This window comes from Mus pahari, chromosome 1, assembly GCF_900095145.1.
Source record: "Mus pahari chromosome 1, PAHARI_EIJ_v1.1, whole genome shotgun sequence".
Classification (NCBI taxonomy): Eukaryota; Metazoa; Chordata; class Mammalia; order Rodentia; family Muridae; genus Mus; species Mus pahari.
Window position 1 is genome coordinate 47,363,619 of NC_034590.1, and position 19,296 is coordinate 47,382,914.

At 38.0% G+C, this 19,296-nt stretch overlaps 1 protein-coding gene across 8 annotated transcripts in view; it reads left to right on the top strand.

Annotated features, from left to right (window-relative positions):
- The window catches only part of Akap13 (A-kinase anchoring protein 13), a 289,605-nt gene that overhangs the window by 212,998 nt on the left and 57,311 nt on the right, over positions 1-19,296 (top strand). For 4 of the 8 annotated variants that reach the window (XM_029539287.1, XM_029539292.1, XM_029539294.1 and 1 more), the window contains exons 12-16: positions 2,472-2,525; positions 6,156-6,221; positions 7,873-8,062; positions 10,024-10,132; positions 18,094-18,136. In XM_029539287.1, coding sequence (XP_029395147.1) covers positions 2,472-2,525; positions 6,156-6,221; positions 7,873-8,062; positions 10,024-10,132; positions 18,094-18,136 — 462 coding nt within the window. The remainder of the gene's footprint in view (positions 1-2,471; positions 2,526-6,155; positions 6,222-7,872; positions 8,063-10,023; positions 10,133-18,093; positions 18,137-19,296) is intronic. The other 4 variants (XM_029539298.1, XM_029539299.1, XM_029539297.1 and 1 more) reach the window with 3 other exon arrangements.

Genomic DNA, 19,296 nt, shown 5'->3' on the forward strand with positions numbered 1-19,296 from the left:
CCACCTACAGGGTTGTAGACCCCTTCAGCTCCTTGGGTACTTTCTCTAGCTCCTCCATTGGGGGCCGTGTGTTCCATCCAATAGCTGACTATGAGCATCCACTTCTGTGTTTGCCAGGCACTGACATAGCCTCACAAGAGGCCACTATATCAGGGTCCCTTCAGCAGAATCTTGCTGGCATGTGCATTCTAATACAGAAATTTGATAATGTATTAGTTGTCAATGTGTAATTCTCAAGAGATCACAAGACTCATGGCACACATGCAAATTGTTGGTATTTTTCTATGTGTCATTCAGTTTAGGGATATTTGCAAGTGATCCCAGCATTAGACCTTCAGTTTAGCAGCAGCCCATAAGAAGTTGGCCTATGACCTGTCTGTTTAATTTTATAGATAAGTACTGCAAAGGGTGCTTGCCCCAGGGCCACTTTACCTGCCTAAGAGATGCTCTCAGCCAGTAAAAGAGGGTAATGTGTATTCTTTAGGGGTTTTGTTTGCTTTTGTTTTTGACTGATTTTTGGAATAAGGTCTGGATGGATGGATGGATGGATGGATGGATGGATGGATGGATGGGTAGATGGGTGTAGTAGAGCTGGCCATGAACTCAACATACTTTGCCCTCGCTTAGTCCTTGAAGTGCTGACATTGTAGACAGGAGTTATCATATCCAGCTACTAACAGTTGATTTAAAACAGTTGTTATAAATAGTATGATTATTGGAGAGGCTTGCCCAAGGAGGCCATTAGAGAGCATCATATTCTCTAGAACTGGAATTATACCTATAACGGTAACCATATGGTGAGGCACCATATTAGTGCTGGGAATCAAAGCCAGGTCCTTTGAAAAAATATATAGTTCAGTTAACTACGGAGTCAGTTTTCAGCCTGTCATTTATTATTTTAATCAGCCAGAACAGATTAAGTTTTTGTTTGTTTGTTTGTTTGTTTGTTTTTTAATGTCTGGCAGTGTCCTAGGTTCTGGAGAAACAGATATAAACAAAATAGTAATCCCTGCCTTCACAGGGCTCAGAATCAGACTATACTTCACTGGCTTGCCATTTTTTCAGACTTTTTCATAGTCTTACACCATTTTTTAATCTTCTCTGTGATTCAAGTATTTTCCCCATAGTTGTATAAGACTGTTGTGCCGGGCGTGGTGGCGCACGCCTTTAATCCCAGCCCTTGGGAGGCAGAGGCGGCGGATTTCTGAGTTCAAGGCCAGCCTGGTCTACAAAGTGAGTTCCAGGACAGCCAGAGATACACAGAGAAACCCTGTCTCGAAAAACCTAAAAAAAAAAAAAAAAATCATAAGACTGTTGCAGATACTTTATATCATCTACAATAGAATCTAAATTTATAGTCACAGTCACGTCATTGTACAATCCCATATTCTTCGATGACATTAGGATGGTAATCTTAAAAAACAAAATGTTCTTCATCTTGTTGTGCTCTGTTTATATAATTTGAAATCTGAGGTTATATAAAAAATAATAATTTCTAACAACTTTCCTTCCCAGTTGTATACATGTAGTATTCTTGTCATACCTTCATCTGGGCCTGAGGCATGACCTCAGAGATTACTCCCTGAAGCCCAAGTCACTTCTTGATAAGACATCCTTGTCTTAGATGATGAAGGACTGATCAGGGAATGGGGATTTATTTTATAAATATCCATTTTTCTACATAACTCATTATAGATCTGTTTGTGATGACTAATTGCAGAGGTATATATATTTGAATTGGTAGCTCAGATGAAGAAATTGAAGCCAGATTTAAAGACTCGTCCAAGGTTACATGGCGATCTTATGCTTGTTACCTATTTGTATTTTAAGTTTGTCTATCGTGCCTGTTTGAACTTAGGTTAAAGGATTATCTAGTATTGTCTTAATACCTTGAGATGCAGTGGAATAGTAGTTAGGTTTACCATTATATTAGTTTGACTAATTCATATACTTTTATTGTATATTTTGTTACCTAAATTTTAAAGCCTGAAGGAAACCCCTTTTAATGTTTTGAATGGCACTTTTTTGTGACCCGTTTACTTTTATAACTTACACTAATCTCCGTATTAAGATAACTAATTAGCTACTTGGAGCACCAAGGTAACAAAAACAACCTTTTTGTCAGGCATTCGGGGTTCTGATTTTGTTTGTTTGTTTGTTTGTTTGTTTGTTTTGTTTTTCGAGACAGGGTTTCTCTGTATAGCCCTGGCTGTCCTGGAACTCACTCTGTAGACCAGGCTGGCCTCGAACTCAGAAATCTGCCTGCCTCTGCCTCCCGAGTGCTGGGATTAAAGGCATGCGCCACCACGCCTGGCTGGTTCTGATATTTTTATCGTGCCAGTCTTTCAGTCTCTTCCCTGTTGTACTGGTTGTCTTTGGGATTATGTCTCTTTTCAGTGTGATCTCTGTTTTACGTATTTGTGTGTAGTGATTCATCTCCATTACTGACCTCTTCCATCATTCATTTTCAGTTCAATGCAAGTTCTTGGGCATGTTGTCAGGAGACCTCCCATTCATAGGAGAAGGTACAGAGTTCACTGATTTGAACTAACCATGTCATCTCTGAGCATGATGTACTAACAAGCATCTCATCTGGTTACCATGATTGGACCACATTTTTAAGCGTTTATTTCAGATGCAAGCAAATACAATATAGATGCTTGTTAATTGCTTTGTCCACCTAACAGGAAATAGTTTCTTTAAACTAAGTCTCTTTTTCTAAATTTATAATACACACACACACTTACTGGCTCATAACTTTTTCTAGGAGAATTCAGGGGCTTTTTCTATGTTCTATATAAATAATGGACCTTGGGGGATACTTTTCTTCTATCTGTCTCCAGAAAGGCAAAGAAGACAAAAATAGAGCTAGAGATGGCTCAGTGGTTAAGAGCACTGACTGCTCTTCCAGAGGTCCTGAGTTCCCAGCAACCACATGGTGGCTCACAACCATCTGTAATGGGATCTGATGCCCTCTTCTGGTGTGTCAGAAGACAGCTACAGTATACTCATAAATAAAACAAAATAAGTCTGAAAGTTTTTGTTAGCTGGCCACCTGGTAGTATTTGGGGGAAGGGGGGATTTTGAGACAGGGTTTCTCTGTGCAGTCCTGGCTGTCCTGAACAACTCACTCTGTAGACCAGGCTGGCCTCAAACTCAGAAATCTGCCTGCCTCTGCCTCCCAAGTGCTGGAATTAAAGGCATGCGCAACCACTGCCCAGCTAAAAGAAATCCGTACATATCCTGGTAGTATTTTTTATAAAGCAGTCTAGCATAAACTGATACCTTTTTTTAATTACTTGATAATTATTATTTATCAAGTAAAAAAATGAAGCTAATATTTGTAAGCTAAGAAGTCATTTATTTAAAACATGCTCAGTTGCTTCATGTTTTAAAGACTTGTTTTGTAGAGCTATTGCTGATTTTTCTTCCATTTAAAAAAATTGTCTAGAAATCAGAAGTGTGATTCTTTTATTGTTAATTTCTCATATAAAGAGATATTTATAAATATGCTTTTATATATTGGCAGAATATTTGTGAGAAAGGTAAAATAGTAACTTCCTACTTTATCATTTTCAGATGTATCCTTTAATTCCATATTTTACGGGAAGCTTTGATCTTAAATTCTGACATTTTTCATGAACGTCAAATGATTGTGCATATTAGGTTGTTCTTCAGGGGAACAAATTATTAAGTGCCTTTCTCAATAGATAGTATCTAAAACCCTTGCAAATATTTATTGTTCTCTCTGATAAAAGTGCTTCATGTAAAGCGCACACAGTGAAGGATGACAGGTCACTGACTGCAGGGCAGCCCGAGCTCCACACATCAGCCGTCATAACTTGAGTTTACAGTAGGCCCTCAGTGAAAATTACCTTTGTAGGAAGAACATGACTCCTAATCAAACTTAAAAACTGAGACATTCCAACGAGTGTTGGAGAAGAAAGTTATTCCCCAAAACAAACTGGACTTACTAAATTTCAAAGTCAAAGAACCTTATGATGTTGAAGGCTCTCAGAAATACACGTTGATTAAGAAAAAAGTCCGAGGAGGATTAGATCATTTGCTACTTGCTAAATCCTGTGAAACTTGTATAACTCTGTTCTGCATCTTTTTTGTTTGTTTGTTTGGTTTTGTTCTGTTTTTTGTTTTGTTTTGTTTTTTTCGAGACAGGGTTTTTCTGTATAGCCCTGGCTGTCCTGGAACTCTGTAGACCAGGCTGGCCTCGAACTCAGAAATCCGCCTGCTTTAAATGCTTTTCACAGCATCATCATGGCTTTAAAGTAGAGTAGATATTTAAAACTACAGAGATGATTCTTATTTTTAAGAATTATGATTTGATAGTGTATATTGATTTAATGATTTTCTGTTTTGGTTTTTTTTTTTAAGATTTATTTATTTATTATATGTAAGTACACTGTAGCTGTCTTCAGACACTCCAGAAGAGGGCGTCAGATCTTGTTACGGATGGTTATGAGCCACCATGTGGTTGCTGGAATTTGAACTCCGGACCTTCAGAAGAGCAGTCGGGTGCTCTTACCCACTGAGCCATCTCACCAGCCCCCGGTTTTCTGTTTTTAATAAGAAATCCGAGCCATGCGTTTGGTGCATGCTTTTAATCCGAGCATTAGGGAGGTGAAGCAGATAGATCTCTGAATTCAAGGACAGCCTGCTCTACAGAGCAAGTTCCAGGACAGATGGGGCTACACAAAGAAACCCTTTCAGTGGGGCAGTGGGTAGTGAAAACAGATACTTAAGTGTCCAATTGGAACTTTAAAAACTAATAACTTCAAAGAATGGACTTCTGAGCCTTATGAATGTTTATCAGTTATGTTTCACTTTGAGTTAGTCTAAACCTTCTTCCCAGATGAGAGATGCCTTAAACTATGTATTTCTTCTTTTCCTTATTTGAGCCTTACACTGTTATTGAATTGGATTTGAAATTTGTCATACTATTTGGAATAGCTGTAAGGGAAACGGTCACAGCATCTCTCCATCGCCTGTCTCCTTTCCTCTGCCCCAAGTCTTGTCTACCAAGCGGCGTTGTTAAAGCTTGGGGTTCCACCAGTGAATGGTTCTGCTGTCTACAGCAGTGCTTTCACTCTTATCCAGGATCTTTGTTATCTCTGCAGTTGTTGTTTTAAGACGGAAACACAGCACTTAGAATTTTAAGGCCCCAAAAAGCAGTATTTTTTAGGTGACAATACTTGTGAATCAGAAATTGTGGCCTGGGACTACACCTTGGGCATGTGTCTCAAGAAACTAAACAAATGAAGATCCTGGCCAGCGATAAAGTTGTAGGCACAGAGGACAGGTTAATATATCTGGTTACTTTTTTGCCTGCTATATTTATTTAACCTCTCCACCCTGGATTTTCCTCCCCTGCTGTATTGCATAGGATAAACAAGGAAGCAGGTGGCCAAATAATTCTTGGGGAAATGAATACAAAATTAAAATTTAAAAGACTTTCCAAAAGTCTGCTTATCAGTGTAAAACTATAAGGAAGGTATGGCCTTTATTGTATTTGCCTTATTTTAAGCAGAAAAACGTAGTGAAAAGCTTCTAAAGAACTATGAGTTAACTGTTGTGTAAGATTCATAAGTTGCCTGGCTTATCTGGATCCATAATGGGAATATATAGAAAAAAATACTGATTTTTCAGTGAGGCCCATGAGCTGTTCGTAGTGTTTCCTTTCCATTCAGGCCTAGGAGTGACTGCAATGAGTCAAAGGGTGTGGGAGCAGGGATGGAAACAGAGGATACTTGGCCACAATGGTGGGATTAGGAACACCTCTCTGGGAATGTCTGCAGAGGGAGCCATGAGTGGGGGTGTGGCTTTTGCCAAGGGATTAGTAGAAAGAATTCTTAAGTTTCACTTGGAGTAGTTATCCCATAAAGAGCTCACATGATCTTTCCCAAAACAATGCCTGAATGGACATCAACTGGACAGTATTAAATTCCTGTGGTTCTTTTTCTAGTCTTTTCCTAAATTCTCAATGTTACATTCAGTTTTGTTTGTTTGTTTGTTTTGTTTTGTTTTGTTTTAATGATCATGTAAGTCTACCTTTATATCCTTTCTTTTTAAACTGAATAACCCAAACCTATTTCCTCTTTTCTTCCTCCATTTCTTGTTTCTGCCTTTGATGTCATCTCCAGTATGAGCTGGTGTCCCTCTGGTGTGCAGTACTCGGCTGCCCTGAATGCTGACTTTAATATCAGAAGGTATAGTATTTCATGTCCAGCCACCAAACCAGGAACCTTAAAGTAAGACTTCTGGCTTTGGGCTATTGCTGGCTTCTCTGTGGCTGGAATGCACATGGGCAGCCTGCGATATTTGTAAGCATAGTATAGTGCTGCCGCCTTCTCTGTGGACACCACTAACCCAGTTGCAGGACTGTGGCCTAGGAACAGCCCCACTGCTGCTTTGTTTCGCTCAAGTAGCAATAGATGGCTGTGATCTCTGCATGAAACTTGTATCTATGCTGTAAGCCCTTGCCTTTGTCTTTCAAAGTTCCCAGATTCTTAGACAATGAATCAAAACAGCTAATAGGCCCTGGTTTCTATTATACTTTTAAGTCCTACATTTAGGTTCTGAGTTTACATGCTTCATCATTTCCTATTTGTCTTTTGAGTTAGGCAGCAAGATTTAATTATTAAAATGCTTTCAGGATTAAGTTTTGTGGTAAGCATAGATGGGGTTTTCTCAGGCTTTTCAGATATTTTGCAGTGGAAAACTAAATTTTTTAACTTAACTAAACTTTCTTCTTATGCCTGGTGTTAAAAAATGGTTCTACAGAGACATTTAGTTGCAGTTCATTATTACTTCTGTTGTCTTATTAAAATAAGAACAACAAATGTGTTAATAGTTTACCCACTGGAGAAGATAAGGGCATATGGCTTCAGTTCATAAGTAACTTAGGAAGAAAAAAAATAACCCTTTGGAACTGGCATATATGAACTTAATTATAGCAATTAACTGTAAAGTTTTCCCAGAACAGAAGTAACTATATAGCTTCAGAATACATCCTAATAAAATTCCAGCTGGTTGCTAACTGAGAACACAATCAGTTACAACTGTATTCTTCTTTCAAAGAAGTTCTTTCAGTGTAGTTATAGCTGATGTGTGTATTATTCTAGTTAGCAACTCCAAAGAGGGTAGACAAGATATCCTTCTTCTTCAGCCTTACTTACAAAAAGTAACCACAAAATCTGCACCTCACAACTCCCCTTTAAAATTCCAAACCCTGTTACTTTTCTCAGCATTTATGCCCCAGTGTTTTATGTGTCTCTCTGCAGCCGGCAATTCTCACTAAGCCGTCATCTGGCCAGGTGTGCACAGATGGTGTGCTCATTAGTGAAACCAGAGCTTTCTGGATAGAAGTGTATCCAGAAAGTTGTTAGAGTCAACCAAAATATAATTGAGTATCATTTTATCAAGGTCCACATGGTGATCACAGCCACGTCACTCACCTCCCATTCTGAAAACTCCTTGTGCTTGTGCTTTGTGACAGTTGGCATTACATGAGTCAGATTCTGGAAAGATTACTTTTATCACATCAGTGAAAGCATACACACACATAGATTATAAGATAAATATGGTCTGTACTTATGGTATATTGAAAAGACAGCTGAGAAAATGATATCTGGTTCAACATTAGATAAGTTGGATGAGGTAGGGAAATAAATGCATCTGGTGTTCTTTTTCAGCATCTAATACCACTGGGGGAAAGATGAATGGTACTTATCTGCTCTGCATTCTTGTAGATACTTTGAGTAGGAAACATAAAAATAAATATACACGTTAGAGGGATATTTGTATCCTCCCATCCTGAGACCTACAAACAGTGACTCAACTATTGTGCTCTGTGTTCAGTTTCAGTCTGGAAGGCTTGACAGGAGGTGTTGGAAATAAGCCATCCTCATCTCTAGAAATGAGCTCTGCAAACTCCAGCGAGCTCAGAAACCCTTTCAGTGGTGAGGAACAGAGAAACTCTTTGATGTCACTCTCAGAAGAACATCTGGAGCCAGACCAGAGACAGCATCATAGGATGTTTGATCAGCAGGTAAGGCTAAAATAAGTATGTAATGCTGATGAGTGTGGTAGTGGAATATTACCCCCAAATATGACCTCATTTTTGTGCTTTTTATTAGTACTAGTAAATACTAGTAACTTACCTATTAAATAGTATTGTCAGTTCTAGTAATAACACGTTTTTAGAACTAAACATGAATATTTAAAAATACATCAGTTGGTCTGGAGAGATGGCCAGTGGTTAAGAACACTTACTGCTCTTGCAGAAGACTGACATTTGGTTCCTAGCACCGACATAAAGGGGCTCACAGCCATCCATGACTCCAGTTCAAAGGACCTAGTGCCTTCTTCTGACCTCCAGGGGCACCAGACATGAATGTAGCATGCATACATACATTCAGATAAAATATCTATACAAAAATAATAATAAATATAAAATATTATTTTTTTAAAAGAATACATTAATCTATACAGATTTAAATATTCCATCACAGCAAATGCTTTAGGATTAGGAATGTATTCAGTTCGTTGTAAATTGAGTTTTAAAGTATATTGCATGTCATTATTAAATTTAGCAATTTGAAAATCCATGCCCCATGGTTATTTCCTAGAGGAAATATGGTCTTTGTCTCAATCATACTGCTCAAGAAATGCCTCCCTTAACTGTGAGAGCTTCACACCCCTGTGAGTTTTCTAATGCCACATGTTTAGCTTGAACTTGATGATGGCTGTGCTCATTATTTCTTTCTGTGATTTAGAAGTAGACCCTTTTCAGTGAGAATACTTTCATTTTCTTAATACTGCTTGTGTGACCTTTTCTGAGAAGTTTGGCAGATGACCTTGTCTTTTAGTAAATGATACTAATTATCATTGCTATCTTTCTGACTTAATCTTTCTAGATGAAGTCAACACTTCTAGATAAATATCAGCATTTTTGTACTATGGTGTGCTATACTATGCATAGTCCTCATAGAACTTTCATCTTACCTTTAGTTCCTCTTGTGCACAACCTCAGAGTGGGTGTTGTGCTGTATGTATCTTTCTGATCTAGACAAGTTGCCTGCAGTCAACTTCCTCTTAAAAGTCTGCTGTTCTCTGAGGTCATTTTTCAGACCTCATAGTTGTATTTGAAACATAGCAACTGTTTGCCTCAGATTCCATGGTTACACATGGAACAAGCTCTAAATAATCAGAAATCTCTGGCCCAAATGAGTGAGTGCATGCTAGGAGTAGTTGTTCAGTATCTCAACTTGTGTGAGTCAGAAAGAGGCAGATTTCATCTTGTGAGAGTATTCGAATGAGCTGTCTCAAAATGAAAGACACATGAGTCCCTCGTCACCAGAAGTAAAAATGGTTGCTTCAGGGATATTAAAGGGAGCCTCTGCTTTTGCTTGGGCTACATGGCTTTTAAAATGCTATAGATTTAAATTGCCGGTAACTCTACTGAGGAAGTTAAGTTACTAAATTGCAGTCACCCTGTGTTCATGTACAGTCAATCTAAGAGGAAGTGAAAGAGATTTCGCCTTTTCCCAGATGCAACACTGCTTTGCTAATGCTCTTGAACTGCTTTCTGCTCACATTCAGTTCCCAAGTCCTTATAATCAGAATTACAACATGTTCTATTGTCAATCTCTGAAAATGGTTTGATTCTTCAAAGCAGCAGTGCTCTATGTAGTTTGTTACTTCTGATAAAGTTATTTACCAGGTTGTGTGACCAGCAGATACCTAGTGAGTACTTACTCAATTTGAAACCTTTTTAAATGCTCTGAGGGATGAAACCCACTGTAAATGGTGAATACTCACCGGTTCCATGTGGAACAGGAGGCTTAGAGGCTAGGCAGCTTGTTAGAAGCTGAGTACCAGTTAAGTGGCAGAGGCAGACTGGAGTCCACGTCTTCCTTCACTAGTTGGGTCAATGCAAATTCTGCATGTGTCTAAATATATGTACTTAGAACTCATTCTTCCTTTTTTTTTTTTTTTTTTATTTTGTAGACATGTTACAGGTCTAAACAACAGGGATTTAACTACTGTACATCAGCCATTTCTTCTCCACTGACAAAATCCATCTCATTAATGACAATCAGTCATCCTGGATTAGACAGTGAGTATATTATTTTTTAAAATAAATAAATATAAATATATATATATATATATATATCTTGACTACTTTTCTTATCAATTTTCTTACTTTGGGATCTTATTAACTTCTAAAATGTGTCTGCTTCTTCTTTGGACTGACTTTATACTTAACCATAACTACTAAGATATCAGTTTTTAACTCTTCCTCTTAGTATATAAAAATCTCTTTGATGCTTACATTACATTCATTATATTGTGGGATTTAAATATGACACTATTTTTAAAAGGATTTTTGAAATAATTTCAGACTTGAAAATGGGTAAAATGACTCGCTGGAGAAATAGCAAGAAAAATACACAGAAAAAATATCAAGAACTTGTGCATTCTTCCCTCAAGTTACCAAATGTTACAGTATTTCATATTTTTCCAGAATACTCCCTTTCTTTATCACTATCCTTCAGAGAGTAGGTTTCTGTACCCCTAAGTAATTTAATATGTCTCTTAAAAACAAAGATACCTTTCTCATATTATCATAATTACCTGAATCAGGGAATTAATCCTGATCAAATTAATCTACTATAGGCACAATTCCGTTTTTCTCACCTTTTCCTGGGTCCAGGATCCTGTCCAAGAACAGATGTTAAAATGAGTATTTATGTCACAGTAGGCTCCTTAAATCTAGAAATATTTTTCAAGTGATCTTGCCTCTGCTAAACTTCACAGAAGACAAGTTAGTTCCAGCAGTCAGAAATGTCAAGCTCAAGAGACAGAGCTGAAGAACATTTTTACTTAAGCAATCTGAAAATGACTATTAAAACTTCGTGCAAATGCAGATCAATGGGCTGTCAAGGGTGTATTGACACATGGGATTTATAAACGCAAGGCATGTGTGCATAAAAAAATGCTTACAAGCATTTTAATTGTGTAAATATGTTACCAATTTATTCCCTTAAGGAACCTTTTTTTATTATTAAGATTTTTGTGTAATGTGTATGGGTGTTTTACCTGTGTTTACATCTGCACCACATGCATGCCATGCTCACAGAGTCCAGAAGAGGGCATTGGCACCTCTGGAACTGAAGTCACAGAAAGTTGTGAGTTAACATGTAGGTTCTGGAAATCAAACCCAGGTTATGTGGAAGAACAGCCATTGCTCTTAACCACTGAGCCATCTGTCTAGCTCAAGGAACCTGTTTTAAAATTGATTTTCAGTGAGTAATTACAGTGTGCTGTTGTGGTACAAAGAGTAAATCTGAAAGGGAGTAATGCACATGTTTTTCACTACAGGGCCAGCTGTTCTGGAAACTAAGCACAAGCTCCCGGTGTCTATGGTGTTTTTTCAGTGTCCTCTTAAAATTTAATTCAAAAGATCTGGAGACTAATGTAGCTGCCCTTCATTAGTGAATTCTGTCTTACATCTTGGCTAACTGGATGTTTAAGCTTAACAGATTTTCACAATAGAGTTATGGCATAAAGGATGATTATCTTGCTGTGTAATCATGAGCACCTGCATTTGGATCCCAGTGTCTATATAACAAGCTAGGCTTGCTCTGGGGCTTTTCTGTGACCCCCAGCATTCTAAGGGGGTGGAGAGAGGCAAGAGGACCACCTGCTGCCTTCCAGCCTGGCTAAGGAACATGAACTCCAGGTTCAAGGAGACCCTGACTCTCTTCTGGTTTCCTGTGTGTATACACCTGAACGTAAATATATACACATGCATGCTTTAAGGGCAGTTGGACCTGCTGTTCAGTTCCTGTTGAGCATGTATGAGGCCCCCCACCTCCCAAATTCTGGGATTATAGGCATACACCATCACACTCAGTTTACAGTCAGTTTTTCATAAGGTAGTTTAACTGATATTTTATGTAAGCACATTTAATGATGAATGAATGGTTGGTATAGAAACCCTTTACTCAGTCACTTCAACTGTTTAGTTAGGATAATGTGCTGTGTGTGCTTTTAATGTGAATTAAAGTCATTAGTGTACTTCCTGTTGTATGGACTTGGAGTACTGTAGTTCACTACATGGAGTTCTGTAGTTCACAGTGACCCCAAATAGTGCCAAAGTCTCTTTTTCCCTGACTGTAATTTAAGTAGTTTGGGAAACAAGACCATTGTCTATCATATTGGAAAAGAACTCCAAACTATTGGAAAAATATTCCTGGTGCCACACATACAAGCAAAGTGAAAGAGTCAGCAAGACAGTTATTTTTACAAAAGAGAACAGTGACAGCCTGGGCAAGCAAAGGGGCTGGGAGTGAGCCGGGGGTGTCACTTCATCTCATTGGTGGAGCTCAACTTCACAATCATGCGGTTGCTGTAGCTTTCATATTAGGTACAGGGCAAATCTTTGATTTAATTTAGGGCCTTAAGTTTTCCAAATGATAAAAGGAAAATTGATTTATCTATTTTCCAGTCCATATTTGGGTACCAACTCTTTGCTGGGTACCAGACTGGACAGTGGTGGATGAAGGATGAACTTGCTGATAGTTTCTTTCTTGGCTATATTTATGATTTACAGATAAGAAAACAAGTTGAATCTAATAGAAAATAGTAAATGAAGCAACTAGAATAAACATTCTGGAATTATCAGAATTTGGGAATTGAAGAAAGTTCAGACCAAAAGAAACTAGAAATTGGTATATGGAAATCTAAACTAAGGAAGTAGGGTTTCTTTCCAAAGGCAGTAGAAGCATGTAAATTAAAACATTTCAAACCAGCCATGATGGAAATGATGTTGGGAAGAAAAATGCTATAAGTCAATTGAAGGCTTTTGTGGGGTTTGCACTGTAGCTGGTTCAGAATAGTGACCTCAGGAGAGAAGTTGAAGGTCAAAGAAGCCCAAATGAGGAGTGCTATAAGGATCCAAAGACGGTGCTAAGCTTTGCATCTTTGAGTAACTAAGTAGCTGTTAGATACTACTTGGCTAGTGAAGGGATAAAGAAAGAGTGAGGGCAGGAAAGATGTGTTCCCTTCTGCATTGGAGGGGTTTCCCCTGTCTGAGGAGTGTCCACCTACCCATGCGTGAGCGAAGGGGTGAATGAGTCTGATCCTGAAAGCACGGCTCTGCCTTGAAGATTATAGAGAAAGGAAGCCCCAGTATATTGTGTGCATTCTCTAGGAAGAGGTAGAGTGAGGTAGGAAATTTGGAATGAGAAAAGCAGTAAGCACTGAACCCGAGCAACTTCACTATTGGATGTTTTCTATAAACCCTAAAGAGGGAAACTCAAGCTATCAACTAGGGTCATTAAAAAGAGTTTGCTTCTTGTTTTCAAATTTAACAAGTATAGATTTTAGGTGATTTGTTAAACTGAATTGCAATTGGTCATGTTCATAAACAAATACGTAAATAAATATATTGTCAGCTGGGCAGTGGTAGCACACATTTTAATCCCAGTATATGAGAAACAGAGGCAGGTAGATCTCTGTGAGCTTGAGACCAGCCTGGTCTACAGAGTGAGTTCTAGGATAGCAAGGCTATACAGAGAAACCCTCCCTTGAAAAACAAAATAAGCAAATAATAAGCAAATAAATTGTTAATTTTGATAACCTTTCCTGGGATCCCAAAGGCCATTGACATTATCCTGTTCCACAGAGGTTGGAGGTACCTTTTTCTTTGTCCTGACATAACCTTTGCATGCTCTAATGTCTTTGTTAACCTACTTCTCTGTGCAGTGGCATGTGAGCCAACAAGGTGGATCTCCTTTTCTCCTTTTCCGTGAGCATTTCTCCACTCCTCCTTAAATCTAAAACTTTTTTTCTTTTGGCTCTTCTTATTCCAGTGATAAGAAGGAAGAGTTTCGTAGTAAGTAAGCTAATTTAGTGTTTTAGCTTTAAAACGGCTATACGCTTGTGACTAAAAGAATTAAGTTGTCTGAGGGCTTTATCTTCTTGCATGCTGTATCTTCTATATCCCTGATGTATTCTATCATCTTTTATAAGGCACTTGACTTGCACGCCTTTGTAGATCTATTTTGGTGAGACTGATTTTGTGACTGTCTCATGGCCTCCTGATCCCAGAACAAGAATCTTTCCGGAGCACACCTCAGGCATGGGATGTATGCTCAGCCCACTTCTGCCCTTAATAATACTGAGTGTTAGTTTTACAGGACTTGCTGTTTGACAGCTTCCATTTTATTGTCTGTTACCCATTTTTCTCTGTCTTCTGGGACACATAGGTAGGCTGTCTATCAGTGATACCTAAAAGTTTCCCTTTTGATCATTCCATATAATTGAAAAACAAAAACTATGGTATCAGATCCCAGAGATTAGGAAATGGGAGGGGTTTTTTTGTTTTGGTTTTTGTTTTGGTTTGGTTTGTTTTTTCAATTTTGTTCTAAAACTCTCTTATGCTGCACTCCTCTCTGTGAGTTACAGGATCAAATTACTTAGTAACAGCTGGTATAAAATGTTTTGAGAAATCAGTTTCCGTAAACTTGAAATGCAACCGAGTCTTCTTTCAGTAGGAGACCTTGACTTCAAGTTTAGAGGACTTCCAGGATATTGAGGGAGTTACTTTTTTTTATGGGAAAACTATTTCTATCATGAAGTAATGCATTGTTGTTAGACCTAACATTGTGAGTGTCTGATACTTAACGTTTATATAATTGTACTTCCAGTAAAATTATTGTGACTACCATTTCACATTGTCTTTTAAAAGTACATGCCCTTGGCATAGAAATATTATTTAGTTTTAATGGTAACCTCATTGATGTTCAGTATATTTTTCACTATTAAGACACTTGACAAACAGTGAGATATTTACTTTTTATCCCTTGTAGTAGGCAGAAAGCTATAAAAATAAACTTCAGCTTTGAGTGTTTAGAAATTCTCAAATCTCTTTAATCCAAAGTATTGGTGTATTACTATGGAAAACCGCCAGGTTATGGCAAAAGGCCAAAGCCTCAGTAAATTTTCTCATTGCTATGAACAAATTGTAATCCCAGAGCATCACTAGTCTCAGTGGAATTCTTTTTTTTATTATTATTAATCATTTTATTTTTTTACATTTCAAATGTTATCCCTCTTCCAGGTCTCCACTCCAAGGACCCTCCACCAACTCCCTTTCCCCTTTGCCTCTAAGAGAGTGCTCCCCCACCCACTTATGCCTCACCCTTCCAGCATCCCCCTTCTCTAGGGCATCAAGCCTCCACAGGACTAAGCACCTCCCCTCCCACTGATGCTGGAGGAGGCAGTCCTCTGCTATACATGTAGTGGGAGCTCTGAGGGGGCTGGTTAATTGATACTCTTGTTCTTCCTATGGGGTTGCAATCTCTTTCAGCCTAACTCTTCCGTTGGGGTCCCCTGCTCAGTCCAAGGGTTGGCTGCGAGTATCTGCATCTGTCTTAGTCAGGTACTGGCAAAGTGTCTCAGAGGACATCCATACCAGGCTGTACGCACATCTTGGTATCAGCAATAGTGTTGGGGTTTGGTGTCTGCAGATGGAATGAATCTCATGGTAGGGTGGTCTCTGGGTGGCCTTTCCTTCAGCCTCTGCTCCATTTTTGTCACTGGATTTCCTTTAGACAGGGACAACTCTGGGTTAAAATATTTTAGATGTGTGGGCCATGTCTATCTACTGGAGGTGTCTCTGCTGTTGGGTATTTTGACTAATTGTCCTAGGATTCTCTTGAATCTCTGGCATCCAGAACTTTCTAGTGATTCCCCAAGTTCCCCCACCCCACCCCCACTGCTATTTACTTTTATTCATTTTCTTGGCCCTCTAGACTTCTCAACTTAGAATCTTAAAAATATAAAAGCAAAAGAGTCTTTTGAGTCCAGTGACTAGCATTTCTCAAATGATTCATTCAGTCCAAAAATGCCAGTGAGATTAATGAAGAAGTAGTCAGGTACATTAAGAAACTTGGTTAAGCAGCTTTAAGATACATTGTAAAGACCCAAAACAATATTTGATATGTTGTACTTCCCAAATTTACTAATTAGGAAACTATAATAATGTAAAAAAAAAAAAACATTTATTCTCCATGAGACGCTTTCTTGTTGTATAGAATACACTTTATTTTATGTCTATTCAGTGGTTGCAGTTCAAAATCCCTAGGTATATAGTAGATTAGGTCTGCATGTTATTTTGTGTCTTAAAATAAAAAGATGGTTTAAATGTTATTTATCTGCAATAATGGTTAATGAGTTAATGATAGGTTTATTTTCTTCTGTTTATAATTTGTCATGGAGATGGCCCATGTTATCTCATACTCTTAAAGTCTGTACACTTGAGGAATTTTAGAGGCAATAATTTTGGTGGCAGTGGTAAATTAATCTTTTTTTTTTCCAGAACCACATGTAAGAAGTCATAGTGACTGAAATAAATTCTTTTTCAGTAATAAAAACATTGGGAACTCTTAGATTTGCTGCCATAGATTTCTTGGTACTTAATCACATATGTATTTAGTTCTCATTTATTCCACAGAAATCAACCAGTACCTTTTTTTCTTGGCCAAGTTCATATTTTTCTGCAATATGAATTTGAAGTAGTTTATCTTGTGTATTTTACTAGAGTGCTAACTTAGTGCACTGCTTAAATGTGCAGTGCAATCCTGGCAGTTCTATGAGAGCTGAATGCTTATAGCATTGAAGGCTCCGGGGTTGGAAAAGCTCTAAAGCCATTGTTTTTACCAACAGGCTCTTGTTTTAAAGCCAACTAAGGTGTCACAGATTGAAATGCTTATAGTTTCACAAGTGGGTCCTGCAGAATTGGGAGGCAGATAGTTCTTACAGAGCTACTGTTTCCAAACATGGTGAAAGTAATGGAAGAACCCCAAGTTGTCAGGTACAGGAAAACAGAATTTTGAAGAATCCCTTTAATGTTTCATTTACTTTATTCCTATCAGTTGAATATCAAAGTTATTTAGTAACAATTACAACTTTACATTTAAAATGTAGAACCAATTTGAGGTTAAAAGAGTTTAAAATGCCAGTAATGTTATTGTGGAGCATCTTCAAATCTCTCAGTTTTACTCATAATAATCCTAGAGGCTCTCAAAACCAACCTCAAAGAATAAAGTAAGTAAGTGTGTGTGTGTGTGTGTGTGTGTGTGTGTGTGTGTGTGTGTGTGTGTGTGTTTTCCGTATGATAACAGTATTTATACAGTAGTTAGATAGCTATAAATGATCATATTAAAGTTGAAAGCCATTCACCTTTGTGCTTGAAGCTTTGGTTGCTTATAAATTCTCAATGGTAGTTCAAATCTTTCTTGTTTTAATAGTAATTCTTAATTCTTTTATCTATTTTTTGCCCATTTTAATGTTTCATAGAGAAATAATTATATTGTTCCCTTTTCCTGCTTATGACCCTGCTACCTCACTGAGCCTTGGAACTTTAGTCACATGGATGCATGTCTGTTAAGGGAGGAGAAGAATGCATCTGCCCCATTCATTCTATTGCTGTCAACCTGGAAAAGACCTAACCGGCCGGTTCCCTCACTTCACAGTTGAGGGCTGATCTGGAGAAGTCTTTCCCACACTAGAGGCAGGGCCGGGGCTCTTTTGCCAGCACTTTGTTCCTTCTGGTTCACTAATCTATTTTCAGGAATTCTCAGGAAGCTATCAGATAGTATTAGATTGTGCCGATGGAAATATTTACAAGTGGGATTAGGAGTAAAAAATGTAACATTTGCTTTCTTCTTTTATATTCTTTGATAATATCTCAGAAAGATGGCCCATGAGAGCTGAGCACTCATTAAAAACAAAAACTAAATGTACTTCACCTGTACTTAAGCATAACAACTAATGTGTTCAGTTACACAGATCCTGGATTACATTTACTTTCTTCAAATATATTTTGTTCATATTTCCATTCCAATTTGAAAGTTCCCAGTTTAATTTCTCCTAACCTTTCTAAGGAAGAGGCACCATGCACTGATGTTCAGGGACTTTGTTCTTACCTGTGAACTTTTAGGTGATGCATTAATTATCAGAACAAGATCTTTGTGTGCTAACTTTACCTCCGTGGCTTTTGTTTTCTAGATTCACGGCCCTTCCACAGTACCAGTGCCAACCTGACTGAGAGGTACGAGACGTTTGGTTTCTTATTCTCTTTCCCAGAGTGAAATGAAGACAATACAAACTATCTTACCATGTTTAAGTATTCTTAAGTTCTTTGAGCTTCCCCACGTTCTGACTTCTGAAATGATAAAGTTGAAATCATTAGAAAGTGTTTTACAGTGTAGGCTTTATCTTGTCTATGATAAAAGATGATCGTTTGCTTTTATTCATGTAAAATATGTTTAACATATATTTAAATATACTTGACTTGTTGAGGTTTTCAATTTTTAATAAATTTAATACTTTGCTTTATAGAGCTCTGCACATATATACACATACATATATTCATACATGCATACATATATACATACATGCATACACACACACACAAGTGTTGTGTGTATAGGCAAGCTTTTGCAATCTTTTTGTCTTCTTAGTCATTTTACCCTTTAAAGCTGAGGGTTGGTGGTATAACTCAGTGGCTGTGCTCTGGGTTCCATCCCCATTCCAAAAAGAAAAGCTGTGTGTCGTATCTACCTCTGCACATTACAACTGAGGTTATCCTCTTCCTCCTCTCTTCCTCTCCTTCTTTCCTAACACTGGGGAGCAGCCCAGGGATTTGTGCATGCTAGGTAAGTGTTCTTTCACTGAACTTCATTCCACCTTGAATACGTCTTTCACTTGACGACATGCACAAAATCCCCATTGATTCATCATTTATGGTTCTTTGTGTTTATGAAATTGAACATTGTGATTTGGTATCACTGGATTTCTGATTATTTTGATTAGGTTGCCCACTGTTTCACAAAGGCTTTAGTTTTGATTGTAATCTGCAGTCTTTCCAATGAGTGTTTCTCTTTATGGCGCTTTCAGAGCTTTATCTTTCTTTCTCAGGAGCAGTGGTTTTTATGCCATTTCTCTTAAAAATGGACATCTCCGTTTTATAACCACCACATATATAAATAAGGCTGTAAATAAGGTCCTTTTAAGGTTCTGCTTATGAATGTGCTCTCAGAGGCTGAAACTGCCACCCTGTGGGACGGTGCTAATACCAGGCAAATCGCTTAGATGGGTTCTTTGTCCTTACATTATTTATTTAGATCCCAGTATACTTTAAGAAAATCCACTGTTGGCCGGGCGTGGTGGCGCACGCCTTTAATCCCAGCACTTGGGAGGCAGAGGCAG